This window comes from Macaca fascicularis, chromosome 11 (genome assembly GCF_037993035.2).
Source record: "Macaca fascicularis isolate 582-1 chromosome 11, T2T-MFA8v1.1".
Lineage (NCBI taxonomy): Eukaryota > Metazoa > Chordata > Mammalia > Primates > Cercopithecidae > Macaca > Macaca fascicularis.
The window spans coordinates 107,066,878-107,079,808 of NC_088385.1; the positions used below are offsets into that span (position 1 = coordinate 107,066,878).

Consider the following 12,931-nt stretch of genomic DNA (forward strand, 5'->3'; position numbering starts at 1 on the left):
TGTGAATCAAAAACCTAGGACCAATGTGTGGTAATAGGGAGCTACATTAATTCACTAATAGGAGAAAAAAGGTCAAACTAGAACTACTTAAAACAGAAAGGTTTATGGGGTAGTATGTTTTCTTGTTAAGAACTTCAGCTGTAATTTGGTGACTCCCTGTTGTGAACATTCTGGATTTGCTTTGGTGTGAGGCTGAGCTACAGAACTTCTGTTTCCTTCCAACCCTTAAGATGCCATAATTTCATTTGACTTCATGACATGTACTGCAATAATTGTTCAAGCAGGGAGGAAGAGTACAGTTCACCCTTGCACAACATTGGCTCGAACTGCACAAGTCCACTCATACGCAATTTTTTTTTCAATTAATACAGTCAGTCCTGCATATCCATGAGTTCCATATCCACAACCAAACGAGGATATGAAATCTGGTGATCCAAAGAACCAACTCCCTGACTTGAAGATGCTTGGATTTTGGTATCCAAGGGGACCCCAGAACAAATTTCCCATAGACATGGAGGGATGATTGTAAGTATAAAATCACCCGTGTATATATTATTCATGCTTCAATCTCCAAAATTGGTGGCACTATAATAGCCTCTGCACATATTTATGGAACTACCCCAGAAAATCAAAATTGAAGGATACTCAGTAAAGAGTACTAACAAGAAACTCAATTGTTCCTGAAGGCAAAAAAAAAAAAAAAAAAAAAAAAAAAGAGGGCGTAGAATTATTGATACACATAAAAATTGCAAATACTAACTGGGCCCCCAATAAGATTTATAGAAAAGGATTACATATATGAATATAATAATTCTCAAATATCTGTGCTAGGAAAAACTTAACATTTAAAATAAAGATATACTTAGCATGTTTTTAGATATTATAATCAGGAATTTTTAAATTCTGGAAATTCATAGAAATAGAATATTAAAAAGTTGTTTAATTTACTCCTTCTATATCCCTCTTAAAAACTCTTCCATCTTCACAGTTCCAAAGTTTTGATTGAAAAATCTGTTGTTCAACTGCAAGAAATGGAGTAAAAATAAACTAGTGGAAAAAAGCAACAAATATGGCTATCATAGCTATGCCAATTATGATAATAAATTATAAAGCAACTATACTGAATTCAAATAAACACTAAATTGCCCCAACATTATTGGTATAATGATAGCAGTGAGAGTCCAGACTCACTTTTCATGTCAAATTGGAACCATAAGATTCCAATAGACATACCCTTGTGGGTATATCACTTAATGAAAAATTGGATTGCTTGTGCCATTTATTTTACATTAAATTGAAGAATTTCTGTATGTGCCAATTTATTTGCTTTAGGGTTTTGTTGTTGTTGTTGTTGTTGTTTTCCAGAGACAGGGTCTCACTGTTGCCTAGGCTGGTGTGCAGTGGTACAATCATAGCTCAGTGCAGCCTTGAACACCTGGGCTCAAGCGATCCTTCTGCCTCAGCCTCCTGAGTAGCTAGGACTGCAGGCCTGTGCCACCATGCCCAGCTAATTTTTAAAATTTTTGGTAAAGACAAGGTCTATGTTGCCCAGGCTGGGTGCAAACTCCTGGGCTCAAGCAATCCTCCTGTCTCAGCCTCCCAAAGTGCTGGAATATTGGGTGTGAGCCACCACAACCAACATGCTTTAGGTTTTAATTCAAATGACACACATGCCAAGTGAATTATTATAGATCTTTCACAAGTGCTTAATTATTGGAATTTTGTTCAACATATTTCCTTATACTTGACTTGTTCAATATAATTTTCAAAATCCCCTGCTCTGGTTATACTGTGTATCTATTTTAGTTGGGGTGTTTCTGTTTTTTGAGATGGAATCCTGCTGTCACCCAGGCTGGAGTGCAACGGCGTGATCTTGGCTCACTGCAACCTCCACCTCCCAGGTTCAACTAATTCTCCTGTCTCAGCCTCCTGAGTAGCTGGGATTACAGGTCCCTCACCACCACATTCAGCTAATTTTTGTATTTTTAGTAGAGACAGGGTTTCACCATGTTGACCAGGTAGGTCTCAAACTCCTGACCTCAGGTGATCCGCCTGCCTAAGCCTCCCAAAGTGCTGGGATTACAGGCGTGAGCCACCGAGCCCGGCCTTGGAGTGATTTTAAATATTGTGAAGGATGGACTTTCATCATATCCCTATACATTTATTTTACCCATATTCTTCAGTGATTTTTTTTTTTTTTTTTTTGAGACAAGGTCTCAGTCACCTAGGCTAGAGTGCAGTGACATGATCTAGGTTCACTGCAACTTCTGCCTCCCAGGTTCAAGCGATTCTCATGCCTCAGCCCCCCAAGTAGCTGGGATTACAGGTGCGTGCCACCACGCCCAGCTCATTTTTTTGTATTTTTAATAGAGACAGGGTTTCACCATGTTGGCCAGACTGGTCTCGAACTCCTCACCTCAAATAGTCCACCCATTCGACCTCCCAAAGCGCTGGGATTACATGTGTGAGCCACCATGCTGGCCTAGATACTTCTGATTTTTTTCCTTTTCTTTCTTTCTTTTTTTTTTTTAAGGTGGAGTCTTGCTCGGTCGCCCAGACTGGAGTGCAGTGGTGCGACCTTGGCTCACTGCAGCCTCTGCCTCCCGGGTTCAAGCAATTCTCCTGCCTCAACCTCCCAAGTAGCTGGGGCTACAGGTGCGCACCACCATGACCGGCTAATTTTTGTATTTTTAGTACAGGCGGGGTTTCACCATGTTGGCCAGGATGGTCACAAACTCCTGACCTCAAGTGATCCACCCGCCTCAGCAGCCCAAAATACTGGGATTACAGGTGTGAACCACCGTGCCTGGCCATCTTTTTCTTAAACATTTATTCACGTGTCTATTTTTCTTCAAAAAAATTATCATTCTTGATAACATTTTGAGTTAGTATTTGAGTTCTTGTCACATAAATCAAAATGCTTCTGCTGAATGGTTGCATAATCACTTCGCTATATACTTTCCTATCTTTCATAATGCTCAAGTATTCCTAAACACAATGAAGAATTAAGAATATGAGAAATGCAAGTCAGTCAACTGGGTCAATAAATTAACCAATAAATTTTTAAATAACACAAGAAATTTCACTTACCATTCAAATAGTATAGTTTGTAAATAATTTTTTTTTGTTAATGACAGCATGTTGAAAATAAAAACTAACTTATAAGTCATATAATATTACCTTTCCATCTAAATGATTTCGGAATTTAAAAAAAAATCCAGATTACTCTTTATTAAGTGATGTGTTTTTTCTGGGACCAAAAATTTATTGCACATAATTTATAATACTATATATAGAGCAGGAAAAACATTGAGTTTGTATTTTTTAATATGCTTCCCTAAAAGGTTTCAAATTCTCAAACCTGCTAAGGTCGTAACAATACTGTTGACAACATGTATGCTAAATTTCAGTATTTTAACATTCACATGAATGTCTTTAAATCTTACAATTATCTAATATCTAATGGTTTATAAAAAATCATCATGCTTACATTGTTTCATGCTACTTTCATTTTTTACACCTCAAAAAAGGCCACCTTAAGAACCCAAAAATTAAAAATGTATTAAGTGGTTGGGAGTGGTGGCTCATGCCTGTAATCCTAGTACTTTGGGAGGCTGAGGCAGGCAGATCACCTGAGGTCAGGAGTTCAAAACCAGCCTGGCCAACATGGTGAAACCCTGTCTCTCCTAAAAATACAGAAAAAAAAAAAAAAAAAAAAAAAGAGCCGGGTATGGTGGCGTGCACCTGTAGTCCCAACTACTCGGGAGGCTGAGGCAGGAGAATTGCTTGAACCTGGGAGGTGAAGGTTGCAGTTAGTCGAGATTGTGCCATTGTACTCCAGCCTCAGTGACAGAGCAAAACTCCACCTAAAAAAAAAAAAAAAAGGCATCAAGTATTGGCTGGGCATAGTGGCTCATGCCTGAAATCCCAACATTTTGGGAGGCAGGGGTTCAAGACCAGCTTGGGCAACAGAGGGAGACACCATCTCTACAAAAAAAAAAAAAAAAAAAATTAGCTTGGTGTGGTGGCACACACCTGTAGTCCCAGCTACATGGGAGGCTGACAGGGGCGGATTGCTTGAGCTAGAAGCTGGAAGCTACAGTGAGTTATAACTGTGCCACTACACTCCAGCCTGGGTGACAGGGCAAGATCCTGTCTCCCCCCGCCCAAAAAAATCAAGTATTATAATTTAATGAAATTTGCATTTTAAAAACACTACTGCTTTATTGTTTCTATATACTGTGTATCTCTACCTTTTGGTATTTTATATATTCTAAAACGAAAATTGAAACATAGCTCAAAATTTACTTTCTATAGCACTTCAAAGTACAGACTAAAAGGAGATTGTTTACACCTCAAGGAATTAGGCACAACTGAAATTAATTCTGAGTATTAGTCAATTTCTCAAGGAGAAACTGCTTCACCCACTACTCTTTTGGACTTATTTCCATCTGTTTAGCTGAGAATATTGGCAGATCTCAACAGCCACAACATCGTATGTTACAAAGCCAGATGACATTCTGACATTGTAGTACCATGAAGTGATAGGCTAATTTTGTTTTGTGATAAATCAACTATAAGTTGACATATTCAAAATCCAGAAGCCCACAGTATGGCAAATATTCCCACTCCACCCTCCCATCTTTTTTTTCCTTTGGATTCAAGAAGTTGGCCCCCCTTTTAATAATTAACAGCAACTAGTTTTCTGTGTTCCATCTCCCTTCAATCAAACTGAAAGGAAGAATTTGATATCTGAAAAACATCCTTGACACCTCATCCATTTTATTCTTTCAATAAAGTTATTGAGCACCTACTATGTGCCAGGCACTGTATGAGGCATAAAGAATACAAAATTGAACAATGACAATGACAGAAACAAAATTCCTGTCCTCATGGAGTTTACAATCTAGTGGTTCTGACATTAAACCAATACATACAAAATTACACGTGTTAAATGCTAAGTAGAGGTATGTGGTCAGGTGAGATGTATAACAGCGGGTCTTACTCTGTGACAGAAATTAGGGAATGTTTCCCTGAGGAAGTGATGAACTAAGATCTGAAAGACAAATAGGAATTAATTAGGCAATGGGAAGGGATAGATATTTCAGGCCAAAGAAACAGCATGAACAAAAGTCTTATGCTGGATGAAGCACTGTAATTCTCATTCCAAATACTTAAAGGACAAAGAAGGTATTGAGTAAAACATGGTACATATGAGGCTAAGTGGCAACAAGAATAGGTAACCTCTATTGAGTGTTTTTTAGGTGATGTGCCAGCCACTGTTTTATTCTGAGACAGTAACTATTTTAATGCTTGGAACTATGCTTTAGATAGTGGCCCTAATATATCTGACCTCATATGTCAAATATATTTGGTCACATAAAATATTTCCATCATTAAGGACAATAAAAAGCCACTCAAGTGTTTTAAGCTAGGGGTGCAAGTGGGGGTAGGTAGGTGGGTTGTCTGGATTAAAATTCAACTTTGAATAAAAAGAAGAATTCTGCCTGCAGCAGAGTAAATACAGGGAGGGCCAGAGTCACTGCAGGAAGAAGAGTTAGGAGACAACAGCAGTTATGCATACAAAAGGTGCTGATGGTAGCTTAGATTAGGGAGTGGTGAGAAGTGAAGTAGACACATTTGAGAGATGTTTACAAGGTAAAAATGACAGGACTTGAAGAAGTGATAGGGAGAGGAAGATGTCTTAAGATGATTTCCGTGTTACCAGTTTGGGAACAGGGGGAATGGTGGTGGCATTCACTGGGATAAGATGCCTCGATTAGACTGTAGGTTAACACAAACTTGTTAAAAAGGGGGTATAACTCCCCTACTGACATGTATTGAATAAAAACCCACAGAAGAATTCCTGGTGAGTTTCTTCCACATATATTTGCCTTTGGTCATACAGTCATTCTTATACGACTTAACTCGAAATAATGCTTCACCACAACTAGTATATATGGGGGCATGTCCAAGTTCTTTTTTTGTGTGTTGCCCAGGTTAGAGGGCAGTGGCACGATCTTGGCTCACGGCAGCCTCGGCCTCCTGGGTTCAAGCAATTCTCGTGCCTCAGCCTACTGATTGGCTGGGACTACAGGCGTGCGCTACGGCATCTGGCTAATTTTTGTATTTTTAGTAGAAACGGGGTTTCACCATGTTGGCCAGGCTGGTCTCAAACTCCTGACCTCAAGTGATCTGCCCAACTTGGCCTCCCAAAGTGCTGAAATTACAGGGATGAGCCACCGTGCCCAGCCTCAAGTTCTAGGATAAGGTAAGAAAAGAAAAACATTCAAAATACCCAATTTTTTTTTTACATACATGAAATTTAAAAGCACAGCACAGAAAACCTACTACAAAGCTACTGTAATCATACTTGTTAGAATGACTATTATCAAAAAGACAAAAGAGAAGTGTTGGAGAGGATGCAGAGAAAAGGAAATAAAAGCTCTGTACACTGTTGGTGGCAATGTAATTATAGCCATTATGGAAAACCGTGTGGAGGGTCCTCAAAACATTGAAAACATGTAACTACCATATGAGCCACCAATCCCACTATTTCCTATATGTTCAAAGGAAATGAAATCAGTATGTGGAAGAGACATCTGCAATCCCACGTTCACTGCAGCGTCACTCAACAGCCAAGATACAGAATCAAGTTAATTGTCCATCAATGGATGAATGGATAAAGCAAATGTGGAAAATATACACAAGAGCATACCATTCAACTTAAAAAAAATAAAAAAGGAAATCCTGTCATTTCTGACAACATGGATAAACCTGGGTGTAGTGGCACACACCTGTGGTCCCAGCTACATGGGGGACCACTGTGTTAAGTGAAACAAGCCAGGCACAGAAAGACATGCCAAATGCTACGTGATCTCGCTTATGGAGTGCAAGAAGTCAACTGCGTGGGGTGGAGAGTAAAATTCTGGTTATCAGAGGCTGCGGAATGCGGAAATGGGGATATGTTTGTAAAAGAACACGAAATTGCATTTAGTGAATATAAGTTCAGGAGATCTACTGTACATCACTTGATTATAGTTAATAACAATATGTTGTATACTTGAAAATTGTTACAAAATTTTAAGTGTTCTCGCTTCAAAAAAAGTTTGAGGTAACATGTTACACAGCTTGATTTAGCCATTCCATAATGTATACATGTATCGCGACATCATGTTGTACACCATAAATATATACATTTTACTTCTCAATTAAAAATATAGGAAAAAACTCCAAAAAACTCAAAAGTAAACAAAAAATAAAAATAAAAAGCAAAGCACAATTACCATTTTCATCTCATGACTACTAACATCTCTCAGCTAGAGATTTCTTTTTTAAATTTCAGGACATGACAACTTTGTATCTAAATTATGGTAACTTAAAAAAAGGGCAACCCTGGTAAGTCAATTGTCAGGTCTTCCTGTATTTCTCACACTGCTAAATAGTTTGGGGTTCACTTAAACAAAAATCATCTTATCTTTTAGGTAGTTTTAATGACACAAACACGGTAACATATACCTCATACATAGACGTACACATACAATTTAAAGTTTTATGGTCATCTTTAAAAGATAAAAAAGGTAAGGGAAAATGTGTGAATTAATGACTACACCATAATAAAAGCATATAACTAGGCTTTAAGTCCAAAGACCAGATTACTAATTGTGATTTCAGTCATTTGTACTTTCTAAGCCTTAGGGTATTTTTTTAAAAAAACTTCTAACATTTGAATAATACCTACCTCTCAGAATACAGTGTTTTATGAATTTTAAACATCTATAAAAATAGTATTCTTTATAAGTAAAAAAATCAAACTAAGCACATAGAATGCTCAGATTATCATAATATCTACTGTTTGTATGATTTCCTTGGGAAGATCAAATAAATTTAAAAGTAGTAAGTAAAACATTCAGCTTCAATAACAATAAGCAATTATAATATACGATAGAGGCCAGGTACAGTGGCTCACACCTGTAATCCCAGCACTTTGGGAGGCCCAGGTGGGCGGATCACCGGGGATTAGGAGTTCAAGACCAGCCTGGCCAATGTGGTGAAACCCCGTCTCTACTAAAAATACCAAAAATTAGCTGGGCGTAGTGGCAGGTGCCTGTACTCCCAGTTACTCAGGAGGTTGAGACAGGAGAATCATTTGAACCCACAAGGCGGAGGTTGCGGTGAGCTGAGATCGTGCCATTATACTCCAGCCTGGGCAACGAGAGCGAAATTTCATCACACACAAAAAAAGAAAAACATAGAAAAATTTAAATTTATATAGATGAATCTAGAGAAACAATGTTAGCTCTGAACAAGTTTATGTCCCATCAATCCTTCTTTTCCATAACAGACTGTTTTTGCCAAACGTATACTTAAAAATCAAATGTTTTCTTCTAAGGACATAACGCTATACATTTTAAATCTTTAATTAGACCTCTGCACATTTAATCTAAGGCTATCAGTTTTAGATTAACATGACTTATTATGATTTTTTTAATACTCTGAGGTAAACTATTATCAATTTGTTCTTGGCTGTATCCTTAGTACCCAAAACAGTGCCTGTATATTTTAAATAATGTAAATGAAAATGGATGTTTGGGGTGGGGGGAGGAAAGGCCGGTATTGTTTTCAATAAAGCCCTAAATCACTCCAAAATTTAATGTAAATGAAATATGTATTTTCCCCCAAGCACTTACATACAAGGACCACTATGTATGTCATGCCAAATACGCAAAGCACCATAAAGTGTCGGAACGTTGTTTAAAATTTTCAAGTATCTTAAAGAAAGAGTAGTCCAGCTATTTCATTTTTTATCTTGGAGAGATTTATGTTTAAGAATGTGAATTTTAAAATAGACACCACTTAGCTTAATTCTATCAGAAATATATTTTAAATCTTTAAAAGTCTCTGTTTCTTAACACTCATGTACTTTTATTTTATAATGCATGATTTTCTTTCATGTTGATTTCAACCTTAATTCCTAACAAAATAGAATTCAAAATTCACCAATGACTCTTATTATAGAAGATTGTGTATGTATATATATATATCTCACATAGAGCTTTAATCAAAACTAGCTTTATAAATTCAGTATGTGCAAACACCCACCTAATATGATACTGTAAGAATGGTATGAAATTGTCTTATGTGCAAGGAAAAAAAATTTTCCAAAAACAATCAACTTCTTAAAGAGAAAAATGGAGGTAAAGAAATTAATATAAATAGTATTAATCAAAATTTTTATAGTTACAAATGGTGCCAAATTTAGCAGGATAAATTACTATTTTACTTCTAACAACAAATGTTTAAAGGAATGTACAAGTAATGCTTTTTAAATCACTTGGTCATATACTCTAACATTTTGCTTTTGTACAGTTTGTGCTTTTTACTTTTACATTTGTACCATCTTTTTGTTGAAAATTATTCCACTTATACAATGTACCCATTATTTAAAATGATTTTTTCCACATTTTCAAGATATTTTATAAGTTCAGTAGGCTGATGATTTTCCAAACCTATTAATTATATAATTTATTAATCTGATTGGACTTTTTACAGTAATTAAATTATAGATATAAGTACATAATTTTAATAACATTTAAAATGTAAGCCTCTTTTCATTTTACATTAGTCATAAAAGCATTTGAATCTTTGTAAATAATAGTAAATTATTAACAAATATTGAGAAACCAATTCAGCAATCTGTGTGAACACAAGAGGTTTTCCTTTTTCATTAAAAAAAAATGCCTACAATGAGATATCAAAATTAGGAAATGACATCTTCTTTTCAATAGACATGTAATTATTTTACACTATGTGTTGACTTCCCTAGATCACAACAGTTTAAAAGAGGGCTAAGCCCCAAAACACAAAACAACCAAAAGATTGTAATGCCCGTACCTAATACTTTCTAAACTGGCTTTGAAATAGTCATCACTTCATCACATTCCATTTTGCTTTATTGTCTTTTCATGAAAATAAAACTCTTCCCCTAACTGGTAACATCCACATTATAAATATAACCTTCCTACTCCAGAGCTATAATTTCAGTTTTGACTGCCACTTCTGCTATTCAACTGTCATCTTCTTTATATGATGAAGAAGAGCATCTTTTTCCAAGTGAGCCTCTGCAAGAGCCATTTTAGCTTTAGCCAGTTCCTGTTTAAGAGATTCATTCTCTTCCATGAGCTGAAATGATAAATGGCGGGGAGGGGGGGAATAAGATAATTTAATCATTTCAGGAAATACAGACTATTTATATAGTATCCAAAGGCGTGACACTTGGGATGGTAAAAATGCCCAATGCTGGTAAGAGTGCACTTAAGCTGAAAATTGCTTTGAGACAATATTTGGAAATATACATCAAGCACTTAAAAAATGTTCCCATGTTTTGACCCAGCAATACAAAACACTAACTCCTAATTTCGACTTCATTTCATATGAATTTTCCTGGACCTCACTATGGCTCTAGACATTCAGACATTTAGAACCCTACTTTCTCAGCCTCTCTCCTTTTTTGGCTTTTATGCCACAACTATTTCATATATCCCCTTCAACCTATGTATGCCCTTTTCATCTTTTCTTCTACCTTTTAAGAAGTCTTAAAATTTGACATTCTGTTAGTTCCATTGCTCAGTTGTCTTCTCTTGTCCTGAGTCACTTTCTTGGATGATCTTATCTCTCATGGCTCCACCTATCATAAACAGACTCACCTAGCACAAACTTCTCTCCTGAGCTCCAGACTCAAATTCTGAATGTGTCATCAGACATTTTCTTTTTTTTTTTTTTTTTGAGGTGGAGTTTCACTCTTGTTGCTCAGGCTGGAGTACAATGGCGCAATCTCAGCTCACTGCAGCCTCTGCCTCCTGGGTTCAAGTGATTCTCCTGCCTCAGCTTCCTGAGTAGCTGGGATTACAGGCATGCGCCACCATGCCCGGCTAATATTCGTATTTTTAGTAGAGACAGAGTTTCTCCATGTTGGTCAAGCTGGTCTCGAACTCTCAACCTCAGGTGATCTGCCCGCCTTGGCCTCCCAAAGTGCTAGAATTACAGGCGTGAGTAACCGCACCTGGCCAGACATTTTCATCTAGATGGCCAATACGTTTCCCCCACCACCCTTTTAAGACTTAGTTCAAGTATTTTATCCTCTTAGAGCCATTCCCTCAAAATTAGGAATGGCTATATTAGAGCAAATATATTGGAGCAAATATAGCCATTCCTAAGTATGGGGATATGATAAAACTAAGAACTTTCTGCATTACATAGATACATTAAAATATATGCAGTTAATTTCAAATAGTTCTCAAACTTCTTCTAGATCTAGCTTAAGAATTCTTGCCTTATAGACCAAGTGAGGTAGTTTCCTATACTTCTCTTCAACTGTAGTATAGCATCTGACACAGTATGTTGTGACTACCAACTGAACACTCTCGTCCCACTAGACTTTGAGTTCTTCAACAGTCAGGGATCATCCACTGCTCAATTCTATATCCCTAGCTCAGAGCTGGCATTGAATAAATCCTCACTGAACAGATGCATTAACTCATTCTATGGTTCCACCATACAGATTAAAACTCTGCTGAACATTTTGTTTCTTTATAATGGCAAAAAAAAAAAAAAAAAAAAAAAAAAAATCAGAAGCAACTTGAATGTTAATAAATGTTTATAGGAAGTTTCAGAAATGATAGCACACCCAAAACCATATTACTCAGCCATTAAAAAAAATTCAGCAAATACAGCAATATGAAAAAATTTTGTTAAACAAGTAAAATTATATAGCATGTATACTTGAATATAATTTTTTTTCAAATAAAAAAGAATCTACAAGGAAAAATCACAAAAATACTGAGAGCACTGGAGGAAGGCAGAAGGTATTAATTTTTTCTTTATTTTGCTCAACACTCTAACCATAGCACCTAGCAAAGCACCTGGGCACAATAACAAGCACTTGGTACATTTTAATAAAATAAGTAAACAATGTTTTAACTATTAGTATCTTAATACTTAGTTATTTAATTGCTGAAGCTGAATCTGAATTAGGTTTCCCATTACCTGTTCCCTAGTGAAGTCAAAGGAGAACTCAGGAAAGTTAGCTGACTGAGAAGGCCAAGGAACCTCTGGGCTTGTCTGAGTGGCTTGAGTGACACTGCGTTGTTTCTTCAGATCATACTTTCCACTGGTCAGCAGCACTGAATCACTTTTGACATTTTCTTTCAAATCATTTCCAGTGTTAAGCATGTGAGAATCTGATCAAACAAATAACATGCTCAGATAACATTTCCAAATACTTGATAAATCTTTAAAAGTTCAATTGTGAAAATCTAATTTAAAGCTAAGTATCTATATATATTAGTATGAGGATAGCAGTATGAGATAGAACCACCAATAAAACCAAAAGCTTATTCTCTGAAAAGATCAACTAAATAAACATTTCTTCCTAAGAATTCTTCCTAAGAATTTGTCAACTTCAACTAAGTTAATTACATAATTATGTTTTTATACTAAAGGTTGACTTAATAGATTTAATTTAAAGGCTTATTATTAGATTAACTAATAAACTTTTAGTTAGATTGACCAAGGAAAAGAAATTACTAGAATCTGAAACAAAAGAAGTGACATTACTACCCACTTTACAGAAATAAAACACTATAAAGGAATACTATAAACAACAGTATGTCAATAATTAGATAACTTAGGGCAGGAACAGTGGCTCACACCTGTAATCCCAGCACTTTGGGAGGCCAAGACGGGTGGATCACCTGAGGTCAGGAGTTCGAGACCAGCCTGGCCAACATGGTGAAACCTTGTCTCTACTAAAAATACAAAAACGAGCTGGGCATGGTGGTGCGCACCTGTAGTCCCAGCTACTCAGGAGGCTGAGGCAGAAGAATTGCTTGAACCCGGGAGGTGGAGGTTGCTGTGAGCTGAGATCATGCAG

At 36.6% G+C, this 12,931-nt stretch overlaps 1 protein-coding gene across 3 annotated transcripts in view; it reads right to left on the reverse strand.

Moving 5' to 3' along the window:
* Window positions 1-8,864: 8,864 nt before the first annotated feature.
* The window catches only part of BLTP3B (bridge-like lipid transfer protein family member 3B), a 112,818-nt gene continuing 108,751 nt past the window's right edge, over window positions 8,865-12,931 (reverse strand). For all 3 annotated transcript variants that reach the window (XM_005571975.5, XM_005571976.5, XM_074007582.1), the window contains 2 exons: window positions 12,046-12,239; window positions 8,865-10,182 (listed from right to left, as the gene is read on the reverse strand). In XM_005571975.5, coding sequence (XP_005572032.3) covers window positions 10,063-10,182; window positions 12,046-12,239 — 314 coding nt within the window. In that variant the 3' untranslated portion in view covers window positions 8,865-10,062. The remainder of the gene's footprint in view (window positions 10,183-12,045; window positions 12,240-12,931) is intronic.